Below are 12,562 nucleotides of genomic sequence, written 5' to 3' on the forward strand. Positions count from 1 at the left end.
TTGGATTTTCTTTGGTTATATGCTTGTGGACTCTATCGGGCTTGTAAAACCCGACTTGTCCGAGATGGTGTGTCAAGGAACATGCATATGAATGGCTTTGGCATTCGACTCCCCAGAGACGGTGTGTACGTGGATCACGAGCTGTTTTTTAAGAAAAATGTGGGAGGTTGAACCGACCTTCCACGCGTAAATAGGGAAGAAAAGCATAAGCTTGCAACCACATAGGTTTGAAATAAAAAGTAAATTCTTCTTTAAAGGATTGGTGGACCCAAAGTATCGAGCCAGAAGCAGGATTAAAAAAAATCGTAGTTCTCAAATTATAAAAATTAAGAAAGCTAAATATAGACCTTCTTGATGTTAAGGATGTTCCAAAGCCTTTGGACCGAGATGCCTTTTCGATCCTTGAGTCGATACACCCCGTTCCGAACAATTTTCATTATTTGATAAGGTCCCTCCTAGTTGATCACGAGCTTACCATTCCCTGGTTCCTTCGTATTGCTGAATTCCTGACGGAGGAAGAGATCCCCAACGCTGAGGGACCGAATCTTGACCTTGGAATTGTAATAGAAAGTTGTGGCCTGTTGATAATTTTGAAGATTACCAAGAGTTTGGTCCAGTCTCTCGTCAATATGACCAAGGGAATCCTCCAACATTTAGTATTGCCCTGCTAGACCCGGCACACCCATCTCGGTTGGAAAAATAGACTACATCCCATTGACCAACGAGAAGGGGGTTTCCCAATTAGCTCGTTGTGGTGATGATGGTTTATTTGTTGCCTCGGCTTGGAAATTCTCCTTTGGATAACGAGGTGTTGAGTAATTTTCTTTGATCCCCCACTCCTAGCAAAAATCCTCAAAGAAATGAACTGAGAACCATTTTCCGTAACAATCTCGTATGGAATGTTGTGACGGCAAATGATATTCTTTCAAAAGAAGGACTTGACATGTGAATCTTTCACCATTATGTAAGCTTCCAATTCGACCTATTTGGATAAATAATCCGTTAGGATGAGGAGTTGTTGGATGCCTTGGGTGGACTTATGCATTGGTATATCCGTCGAACAGCGCATAAAGGGATAGGTTGTAGTGATTGACGAAAGAAACTCAGAGGTCTGATGAATCAAAGGGTATGATGTTGGTACTTCTTACAATGCTTAGCGTAGCGCGTGTAATCTGCTAGCATAGTTGGCCAAATATTACCCATATGCTTCACTTTGAATGCCATAGAACGTCCTGAAGATTGGCTCCCACAAAGCTCCTCGTGAACATTGTTAACCACAATTTATGCTCCCTCGCCGTGTATGCAAAGTAGGTATGGGTCGCTAACACCTCGACATAACAAAGAGCCTTCGATTATGTGGTACTTCACATTGGTGATTCTGAACTTCCATGCTTGCCACTCATCGTGAGAACGCTCGCCAGTCCGAATATATCATATTATGGGGGTACGCCAATCTGCCCCCAATCATTAGTGTGAAGGGCTTCATGCGCTTTGTCTTGAGGCTTTCGCTTCACTTTGTATCCACCTCATCAACGGGGGACTTCTAAGGTTCCGTCGTTGTACCCTCAGGAGTGACTTCGTAGCACGGTTTGTCATTGGGCCTTGGTCAGCCATTCTACTGGTACAGTAGGTGGGGTCTTGGCAGCGGCCGACTGTTCCACCGGTTCAGCGGAAAATTCCTCCGACTCTTCCTGGTGTGGAGGCTCGAGCTCGGGAACTAAAAATAGAGTCACCTCCGGATGACTGATGGGAGTCTTGGTTTCTTCCTAGGCTGATTACTAGGGTCTGGGACCAGGACCAGAACCTTCTTGGTGGCGGCAGGCCTACCCTTTCTTGGATCTGGGACTAGGACCGGTTGCCCTTGTGAACGGGACCTGAAACGAATAATGCGATTACCTCCTCATCAAGGACAATGCTTCTTGAAGAAATGAATTCAACCAGTATCACCCTTTGGACAACGAGATTCGAGGTGGATGTGAGAGCGGGCAACACGTACGCAAAATTGTTCTCTCCTCGGGGGACTTTTACCAACTCGAAATGGTCAAACCGTTGTACCATTTCCTTTGTGACCACTAAGTATGCATCCATTCGTGGATCTTTTACTCCATAATCTCCTTGGAATTGGTTGACAATAAGATGCTAATCGCAGTGGGCAATAATTTTCCTAACCCAATCTCGACAGCGAGCTGGTGTCTTGTGATGGGGGCCTCATACTCGACTTCATTGTTTGACGCCAAGAACAAGAGCCTAAATGATTGGTCAATCACCATGAAATTCGGGGCCTTAGTTCTTATACCAATTCCCGAACCACTTTTAGATGATGAGATGAGCCATCAACATGGAGCTTCTATGGCCCACTCTCTTCTGCCTAAGACAAGTCGTGGATAGGCAAATCAGTAAGGAAGTCGACCAAGACCTGTGTTTTCATGTTGTTTCCCCTTTTCTATGATATATCATACTCATTGAGTTCTATTTTCCATTTTTTCAGCCTCCCGGATTGGCTCGGACCATGTAGAATACCATGGTCAATATTTCAACTAGGTGCGAGTGGAAATACAGGCAGAGTTTATGAGCTGAGACCAACATACCAAAGGCCATCTACTCCATGCTTGTATACATTGTTTCAGGGCTTATCAGACTTTTACTTACGTAATAAATCGGTGCCTACTTGCCTCGGTCCTCCCTCACGATGACTCTGCTAACCGCGTGCTCAAATATGGATATGTAGAGGTATAAGGTTTCCCCTTCTTTCGGTTTTGATAAGATCGGTGTCAAATACCTCTTGAGTTGTGCGAACGCCGATATGTAGAGGTATAAGGTTTCCCCTTCTTTCGGTTTTGATAAGATCGATGTCAAATACCTCTTGAGTTGTGCGAACGCCTCCTTACAGTTATCGTCCGAGAGGAATTTCTTATTGCCCTTGAGAATTTGGTAGATAGGTAGGCACTTGTCACCGAGAGATGAACTTGTTAAGCGCCGCAATATGGCTTATGAGCTGTTGAACCTCTTTCATACTCCTTGAGTTGATATGTAGAGGTATAAGGTTTCCCCTTCTTTCGGTTTTGATAAGATCGATGTCAAATACCTCTTGAGTTGTGCGAACGCCTCCTTACAGTTATCGTCCGAGAGGAATTTCTTATTGCCCTTGAGAATTTGGTAGATAGGTAGGCACTTGTCACCGAGAGATGAACTTGTTAAGCGCCGCAATATGGCTTATGAGCTGTTGAACCTCTTTCATACTCCTTGGAGAATGCATTTCAAGGAAAGCACTGACTTGGCTCGAGTTTTCCTTGACCCTCGATTCGTAACAATATACCAAATTAACTACCTGGATGGGACTTCGAATGTAAACTTGGTAGGGTTGATTAGATATGAATTTGTTAAGAATTTCAAAACAATGTTCAAGATGGGAAACATGATTCTCCAGCTTGAGCGACTTAACGAGCATGTTGTCGATCTAGACTTCCATAGTTTTCCGGAGGTGATCTTTGAACATCATGTTGACAAGACACATGTAGTGGCCCCAACATTTTTCAAACCGAAAGACGTAACAATATAACAATAGATTCTCCTATCGATAATGAAGGAAGTCTTCTTCTCGACTTCTAGGTTCATCCTTATTTAGTCATACCCGGAAAAAGTATCTATGAAACTTAGCATCTTGTGCCAGGTAGTGGACTCTACCAATCTATTTATATACGTCAAGGGAAAGTTGTCCTTAGGGTCGACTTTGTTGATGTCAGTGAAGTTTACAAAGACTCTCCACTTCCCATTCTTCGTCTTGACAACCACATGATTCGCAAGCCAGTCTTGGTATTTAATCTCGCTGATGGACCCCATCCTCAATAGCTTTTCGACCTCGTCGTTGACTGCTTTGGCTCGATCATGACCTAGCCTTCTTCTTTTCTGCTTGATAGGTTTGCAGCTCGAATCCACTTGTAACTCGTGAGAGATAATCCCCGGGTTTAATCCTGGCATATCCTCGACAGACCATGCGAACATTGCCATGTTGCTGGCCAAAAATGTCACAATCTTCTCCCGGACTTCTATGGACAGGATCAAACCGATCGTAACCTTCCGTTAAGGGTTGTCATTGATTGAAACTTTGACTGCTATCTCTGCTGGTTTTTGTCCACTAAGGTAGACGAGAAGCTCTCCCCTCGAGAAAACCCCAGTCTGGAACTGATCCCTCAACCGTTAACTAACCAAGTAACACGATCGAGCGGTTTCCTGATCTCCCTGGATGGTCACCACCCCCTCCTTGGTTGAGAACTTGACGCACTGATGATACGTCGAAGTGACTGCTTTCATCTGGTTTATCCAAGGTGTCCCAAGGATCATTGTACGTTGATAGAAAAAATGAGAACGACGAAGTCTATCATGGTCGAAATTTTGGCTGCAAGAACGGGAAGCATGATGATCCCGAGCGATATTGAGGTATCACCCGCAAAATTGGTCAAGGGAATTGGGGCTCCCATGACGTCTTTTTCTTCGGACCCCATGCACTGAAGGTTCCCTAGGAATATGAGATCCACGGAACTTCCCATGTCAACCAGGACTCGGAAAACTTCGCAATTGGAAAGGACCATGGTTACGATAAGTAAGTGATCATGGAGATTTACGAGGTGTGAGGTCTCCTTTCCGCGAAGGACATAGAGGACTTTGTTGCCACAGAGCTGGGAACGCGGTTTGACTCGAGTCTCCATGAACCGGGCCACCAACGATCACATTAATCCTCCTCTTCTGGGCACTGGGAAGAAGGGGTATAGAGACGGTTCTGCCGCGGATACTATGGGTCCGGTCTTGTGACATGAGACCTCTACGTCCGAGAACCAAAATATATTGTCCTTCAAGCACGGATTCCCACTGCTCGAGTCTTGCGACCAAAAGATCCAACCGAGTCTAAACCTTAAAAAAAGGCATTTTCAATGCTTACCTGAGATTGACGAAGGGAATTCAGCTTTTCCATCACTAATTCGTGTTTAACACTTGAGACGGCGATCGTGTTAGGATGAAACTAAAAACAAGATACACTATCTCAACTGTCGTAGGTTAACTTTAGTTATTCAGTTCTGTTTTTCTGTGTTCAAAGGTAAATGGGAGATGTAAAATGCAAATGTATGACTCTTTTTGGACCTTAAATAAATTATTATTTTCGAATGATTGAAGCATAAACCATAAATTTTGATTTATCTCATTTCGTGTATCTTTTAAGAGGAAATTTCAAAGATTATGAGTGTCAAGATAATGGTAGGAGACAATAGTAAAATGCTGAAAAGTATAACGCAAAACAAAGTCATGAAAATTTTAAAGGAGTGATGTGATAGGATGAATAATTGTTATTGTAAAGATAAGGAAGATAAGAGGTGTAAAAAAAAAAACTAAAATTTGGATGGTCGATGGACGCGCATTTAACGTGAACGTCACTTGTCATTAGAGATGGATATATTGTTGGGACTGAGTTTGTGTGGACTAGTCTGAAAACAACATGAAGAACTTTCGATGATAATATTGATAGAGATGACTACATGATTATGTACTCAAAAGAGTTGTATTTACCTTCCTAAACTATAGCAATTATTACGATAAATGTACATACTGAATATTAAGGCAACTAAATTACTCAAATACATGATCACCAAAAAATATTAAGGCAATTATTATTAGTTTCGAATGATTGTAGCAAAAACCAAAAGATTGACTTATCTCATTTCATAAATCTTTTGTGAGTTCTAAAAAAAAGAACAATGGCATAATTAAAGCAAACAAAAAAAAGCTATATACAAAATCCTGCGCAAATCACCTAGTACAATACCAATATTAAATCACAAAATCAAACCAAATTAAAGACAAAAAACAAAACTAAACAGTAAACAGGATTGCCAACCTCTTGAAGTATTCAAATATAATTTTAAATTTGAGTTTAATACATCAATTGATTAAAGCGTGAATTTTAAGATCACATTCAACGAGGATATAGTCTAGTGATTGATGCATCGTTAATAGACACTGGAACAGATTTACTAGTGGTAGATCTATCTGATTCAAGCGGCCCTTCGGGTCTAGTATGATTGCAAAACCCTGGTGGCCTAGGCACTGGTAAATTCATAGTATTACTAGTGAACATCACTAATATGGTTGACATGGATGGACGGTCTACAGGAACTTCTTAAACGCACAACAGCCCGATATGGATGCATCGAACTACTTCACTCTTCGGGCACTTATCTATGATAATTGGATCCACGAGGTCTAACGCTGTTCCATAATTCCAAAGCCTCCAAGCCTACAATAGAAGTCAATTAATCAATCAGTTGTCACCATAGCAATTAATACTTGATTGCCTTTAAACTTACATATGTGACCAAGTCGTCTGAATCATCTGTCCCATGGAAGCTGTTATTCTTCCTACCACTTATAATCTCAAGTACTAACACTCCGAAGCTGTAGACATCAGACTTCATTGAGAACTGCCCGCGCATGGCATATTCGGGAGCCATGTAACCACTGGAATCCACAACAAAAATTCATTACGTTGGCAAAATGTTTCTAGTGGGAATCTTCAAGTGAGAGTTCCTTCTTGATGGCTATTCATTTCTATCTCATTTGTTCAACAAAATTCATCTTTTGGTGGGGATTATATGGAGGTTCTAGGCCAAAACCCGTAATTTCTTCAAATTCTAAACACTAGCACGTAATATTAGGTTGGTTCCACCCTGAGACCTCTGGTTTTTTCTTCTAGCGAAAAGTAGAGGAAGACTTACTAGGTACCAACTATTCTTTTTGTGTTTTCATCGGTTTGTTCCAATTCGAAGATCCTAGCCATTCCAAAATCTGCAATTTTTGGATTCATATCCGCATCCAAGAGAACATTGCTCGCTTTTAAGTCACGATGTATGATTGTGAGTCGTGAATCCTGATGAAGATACAAAATCCCTCGAGCAATTCCTCCAATGATATTGTATCGTCTAGTCCAGTCCAGCTGACCTTTTTCCGCAGGGTCTGTGCACATCCATGAATTATAGTTAGATCCTAAGATTTGCAACCCTCCCCAAAGCTTGAAGAGAGGCTAAAGAATCACTAAAACAAAGAAATAAATGCAACTCACCGAAGAGGACATAATTAAGGCTTTTGTTTGGAACATACTCGTAGACCAATATCCTTTCTTCTCCTTCTATAGAAAATCCGAGAAGCCTAACCAGATTTATGTGCTGAAGCTTTGCAACAAGAACCACCTCGTTCTTAAACTCTGTGTCACCTTGTTCTGATGATTTTGATAGTCTCTTCACCGCAACTTCAGTCCCATTTGAAATTATTCCCTGTCACGTGTCCCATCATCTTGTTTTCCAATCGTGTTTACACAAAATTTCAATAAGATGTAGTGAACCTCACAAGCAGTTAAAGAAGTAATACCTTGTAGACCTCACCGAATCCACCCCGACCAATCTTATTATCCTCTGAATAATAATTTGTTGCAGCTTGAATTGTTTTGAGATCAAGTTGCAACGATTCTATGGTTGTTATATCATCCCCTGTTACAAAATAAAAGTTTTGGTAGTCAGGAAAAAAGAGGCTGAACAATGAGATTAGTAAACTCAATAAAGATTGTTAATCGCTTGATTAATCTTTACCATTAAATGAAGGTGTTGTCTCATAAGTCCTCTTTGCCCTTTTCGCAAGGAAACAATAACCCGCTATGAAAAGCAGCACAGCCACTATAATAGGCACAACAATGGCTACCACTAACACAGATGAATTCCCTGCGTTTAAAATCAGAAGTGCCTTTTTATTAACAAACCAAAATTCTGTCAAAAGAAAGAAATTTTCTATGGTTGTTCCAAAAAAAAAAAAAAAAATGAAACTTTCTATTTTCGTATTGCTAATTACAAATGACAGACAAAGAAGAACTCTGAAATTCTGGTCGAAGGACAAAACCTTTTTTTATTTCGATCGAAAAACGAATTTTTTTATATTGGTATTTACTAAAAAAAAATAAAAAGTTAATTATGGAAAATTTGGGCTTCGAACATGAAAAAGCATAGGAAGTAGACAGAGAGCTCTGACCATCTCGGGCAGGAGGCGTCGGTGGTGGTGATCGAAGTGTGCTACTGCTAATGACGGATTCGTTGTAAAATGGGTATAACTCATATCTTGAATTACAGCTCGGCAAAAGAACTCTTGCCCCGATTCTTTCAGTGGGTAATTGACTGATGGACGTTTTCAAACAAAGCGAACAGTCTTGTGCAGTCAGATCAGGGGTGCAGTGAACAAGTCCGTACAATGTCTGAGACGCATTGAAGTTGGCTTTTATCGCACCCAATTTTCTGGAACTAGCCGCGGCTTCCCTTGCGGCTTGGTTCATCATGGATAAAACCAATCCTCGGAAACTCTCTTGTTGGTTTGTTGGAATATTAATGAGGCTGGATAAGGTGTATCCGTCTATCGTCCGCAGGGTCGAGAGAATATTCCGATGAGAGTATCTGAGCATACACTCATCGTAATATAGCACGGCCTGTCTCTGATTCGGACACCGATTTAAGGATTGGTTGACGGCAAAGACGACGCAGTCACGACAACTTTCCGGCGAGACGCCTCCGCAAAGGAAAAGTCCGGTGACCATGTCGGGTTCTTGACCAACTGTGGCGTTTTGGAATCCTGTGGAGTATGAAGCGTTGCGGGAAGAGAAGAAAGACAAAAGAGTTGTGAGATTGTTGTAGTAAGTGCTGTTCCTTGTATACGTTGCCGTACTTGGACAAACATAGTGTAAGAGCGTAAGATCCTGAACAGAAGCTCTGATGATAGAGAGGAAGAACAAAACGAAAAGGAAGATGAAAGAGGCGAAAGAAGACATCCTTCAACTTCTATGATTTGGGTTTCTCACATCATGGGGTTTTGTTTATATGAATTTTCTAACGTAATATTAACGTTAAGAACCGTATGATACACGTTGATTGTGAACAGACGACAAGTCGACTCAAAAGAAAGGGGTTTTGTTTTAAATGTTTTGGTTTTTTTGGGCTTTCTTTTGGATGTCATTTTTGTTTAGTCTACTTTTTTTTTGTCAATATTGGAAAAAAAACTTAAATTGATTGAGAAGTCTATATATACAATAGGAGACCGGAGAATACAAACATTTTACGTCAACTCGTCTACTTTTGTTTGTGAATGGAATAAGCAAAGATAAAAACTGTATCGTAAAATGCTGAAAAATCCTGAAAAGTATAAGGCAAAACAAACTCATGAAGATTTTAAAGGAGTGATGTGATAGGATGAATAATAGTAAATGTAAAGATAAGGAAGATAAATGGTGTAGAAAAAAAAAATTTGGATGGTCGATGGACGCGCATTAACGTGAACGTCATTTGTCATTGAGGTGGATAAAATTGTTGGGACTGAGTTTGTGTGGACTAGTCTGAAAACAACATGAAGAACTTTCGATGATAATATTGATAGAGATGACTACATGATTATATACTCAAAGAGGTGTATTTACCTTCCTAAACTATAACAATTACTAGGGGTTGTAGCCCAGGAGTTTTCTTATCTATGTATATATTTTGGTAGGTATTTTTTAAATTTATTTGTTATTTAATTTTGGTTGTTTTCTTGTTCTTTTTTTTGTATTGTGGTTTCTCGTTTTTTTTTTTTTTTGGGGTTTTTTAAAAAGTTCGGTAAAATTGTTGCATTATAATCTGAGAGAAGTTTTTGAAATGGTTATTGTAAACTTTTGTACGTAAACATAGACCCTATAGAAACCATTTTCGGTGCATGCTATCCTTGGGTTTAACCCGAGATAGTCAATTGACTCTATATCTTTACACACTTTAGGTTTTTCGTTTTATTGTTCTGTGATTTATTTTTCCTCTCCAAAACCCAAATTTTTCTTTTGTTGATGTTGGTAGATTTTAAGTTGGGTACTTTGCTATGTGTTATGAGTTATTGCTGACGGATTGAAGTGTGTTTGTTTCTATGAGTATGTGACTTTTTTTTTTACTTGAGGTCCATTTCGACAAGCATAATTTGATTGTTTGAATGATACTGATCACGTTTGGTTTTTTTTTTTTTTTTTTTTTGTGTAATCACGTTCGGGATTATTTGGTACGGGGTTCTTAGTTTTTATTTGGCTGACCATATTAACATGAACATATTAACATATTAGTAGTTACTCCGTGCGTGTGCATAGCACGAATTTAATTTATATTGTTTTTAAATATTTTTTGAAATTTTGAAGATTGTTAGTTAAGACAATATTAATTAAATAAAAATACTATGTAAGATTTGAGATATAAGAATTAGTAAAATGTGTATCTTTCTATTTATAAGAGAAATTGTACTTAAGAGCATATGGAAAATTTATTATTTAATTAGATAATAAATGCACTAATCTTTAAATCAATTAGGTAAATGCCAAATGTAATTTATACTTTTTCCGGTTTTTTACTTGTCGTTTAAGGTTTTCTCACACAAATAAAAAAAACTATTAAATTGTCTGGTATAGTCTTTATTAATATATTTTATAAATATTGTATTGGTCAAAACTTTAAAACAGCTGGGAGAAAACTGGAATATTGACCAAACATTCAATTCTCATTTAGTTATTTAGATATTATATATTAAAATATATTTTAGTTTAATTTAATTGGTTTGAAAATGAAATAAAATAATGTAATATCAAGATCATGTGAATTATTTATATTAAAGTGTGGAGATAAAACAGCCAATTATTACTCGACATTATCCTATACGACCCAAATATATATATATTATAATCTTATATCCTTAAATTATTTAATCATCAAATTATTTGTTAAGCAAAAATTTTATTATGTAAATTCAATTGAATAAATTTGTTACAATAAACATTAAAAGAAACAAAATGAAAAAGAAGAGAGCATTAAATGACAATCTTTTGGAGCTTTGCAAAAGAAAACTTTATTTTATTATTAGATGATATAATAAAGTAAGGTTTCTTTCAATTCTTACTCTAAGAATCTGACGCCCAACATCATTATATTAAAATTTTCATAAAATCAAGTACACATGAAATTATTTGTTTTCTTATATAAATATTTTAAAATGATTGCATAAATCATCAAAAGATGAACAATAGTAAACATAATTTACAATTTTGGAAAAAATATTCAAGACTTAGTAAGATAATATATATTTCTTCTAAAGTTAGGAACTTCCCAAAAACAGATGATCCGAACAACGATACTATTGTTACCGGTATTTTGTTGTTCATTGGAGATTGAACCGAGGATAGAATAGAAAGTAAATGTTTTAGTTTTCACAATAGTCTGAAAAAGGATTTGTTTGTGTGGTAATAGGTTGTTTTTAGAAAACTAAACTTTATAGAATGTTTTAGCCTTTAAGAAGGAGAAGGGATTGAAATCAAATATTAATGATCATAAATTCGCAAGTGTTTAAAATAGTAAGTTAAAAATGAGAAGTAATATAAACAAAAATGAAAATTGAGGAAAATAGTGGGTATAGAATGTTTGAGCCTTTAAGAAGGAGAAGGGATTGAAATCAAATGTTAATGATCATAAATTCGCAAGTGTTTAAAATAATAAAATAAAAATGAGAAGTAATATAAACAAAAATGAAAATTGAGGAAAATAGTGGGTATAAGGCAATGCATAAAATGATGGTATTATTTCAAATCAAAACATAACTGATTATGTTCATATTTTTTTTTCTGAAATTTCTAATATGAAAACATATAAATTTTATGTAATTCAAAAATACCATGACGTTTGATATAGTAAGTGTGAATCAAACAAAATAATTTTAGAATTAGATCAAAACCATCTCACAATCTTACAAAATTACAGAAAGTAAGCTCAAACTTTTAGTTTTATATAAACAATTTTAAAAAAATTAAACTAATTTACTTAAATAATATATACCCACCATTTTACTTAAATTTGATTTCGTTTGTACCCTTGAAAATTATATAATATTCAAACACAAAAATTTAACCTAAAAATTCAAACCTATAAATTTATGCTATAGTTCCGAGATGAAACCAACCACCGACTGAATTTAAACTAATTTAATTAAAAAATACCTACCCACCATCTTACTTAAATTTGATTTCGTTTGTACCCGTGAAAATTATATAAGATTCAAACATAGAAATTAAACCCAAAAAAATCAAACCTATAAATTGATGGTATAGTTCCGAGATGAAACCAAACACAGACTGGTATAAGGTGGCTTTAGATTCTTGGGGGCTGCATATGTTTCAGATTAAAGAAGGGAGGAAGGAAATGTAGATGGTTTTTTTTTTTGGTTTTATAGGTATGTAGTTAATTAGGTCTAAACTATAGTTAATTGGGTCCAAAAAAATAAAAAACAGGTGTCAGAAATATAGTAAGCCAATTGTCATCTCCTTAGCAAAAGTTGAGAAAACCCTTCGTAATAGAAGAGACATTTGTCGATAAGCTTGTGCTTGTTTTCAAAGATCCTCATAAATTATAAAAGTGTGTTGCTCATAGTACATAAAATATTCAGCCAAGGCTGCTCCTGTATAAGGCGCAAGGTATTCTAACGTAGT

At 37.2% G+C, this 12,562-nt stretch overlaps 2 protein-coding genes across 5 annotated transcripts; both read right to left on the reverse strand.

Annotated features, from left to right (window-relative positions):
- Nucleotides 1–2,099: 2,099 nt before the first annotated feature.
- Nucleotides 2,100–4,008, reverse strand: LOC147940908 (uncharacterized). Its single transcript, XM_087458312.1, has 2 exons — nt 3,632–4,008; nt 2,100–2,247 (listed from the first exon to the last, which is right to left on the reverse strand). The coding sequence occupies exons 1-2, from the start codon at nt 4,006–4,008 to the stop codon at nt 2,100–2,102; spliced, it is 525 nt and encodes a 174-aa protein (XP_087314438.1).
- Nucleotides 4,009–5,877: 1,869 nt separating this feature from the next.
- LOC104704348 (cysteine-rich receptor-like protein kinase 7) lies at nt 5,878–9,069 on the reverse strand. 4 transcript variants are annotated; one of them, XR_015561531.1, is made up of 7 exons: nt 8,065–9,063; nt 7,632–7,760; nt 7,414–7,532; nt 7,109–7,294; nt 6,765–7,002; nt 6,357–6,507; nt 5,878–6,286 (listed from the first exon to the last, which is right to left on the reverse strand). XR_015561531.1 is itself a non-coding variant. In XM_087457714.1 (7 exons), the coding sequence occupies exons 1-7, from the start codon at nt 8,849–8,851 to the stop codon at nt 6,170–6,172; spliced, it is 1,752 nt and encodes a 583-aa protein (XP_087313840.1). In that variant the 5' UTR covers nt 8,852–9,069; the 3' UTR covers nt 5,878–6,169. The 4 variants fall into 4 exon arrangements, 2 of the variants coding, with proteins under 2 accessions (XP_087313840.1, XP_087313839.1); XR_015561530.1 differs by having other exon boundaries at nt 8,059–8,954; XM_087457714.1 differs by having other exon boundaries at nt 7,109–7,319; nt 8,065–9,069.
- Between the last annotated feature and the right edge of the window lie 3,493 nt (nt 9,070–12,562).

Source organism: Camelina sativa, chromosome 7, assembly GCF_030686135.1.
Source record: "Camelina sativa cultivar CO46 ecotype springtype chromosome 7, ASM3068613v1".
In the NCBI taxonomy this organism is placed as follows: Eukaryota; Viridiplantae; Streptophyta; class Magnoliopsida; order Brassicales; family Brassicaceae; genus Camelina; species Camelina sativa.

Coding starts and splice junctions, on each gene's coding strand:
- LOC147940908 (XM_087458312.1), bottom strand. CDS start 4,008: ATGGCAATGTTCGCATGGTCTGTCGAGGATATGCCAGGATTAAACCCG. Junction 2,248..3,631: donor TTCATAGATACTTTTTCCGG/GTATGACTAAAT, acceptor CCAATCATTTAG/GCTCTTGTTCTTGGCGTCAA.
- LOC104704348 (XM_087457713.1), bottom strand. CDS start 8,851: ATGTCTTCTTTCGCCTCTTTCATCTTCCTTTTCGTTTTGTTCTTCCTC. Junction 7,761..8,058: donor TCCTGCCCGAGATGGTCAGA/GCTCTCTGTCTA, acceptor TTTTAAACGCAG/GGAATTCATCTGTGTTAGTG. Junction 7,003..7,108: donor CCTTAATTATGTCCTCTTCG/GTGAGTTGCATT, acceptor GGATGTGCACAG/ACCCTGCGGAAAAAGGTCAG.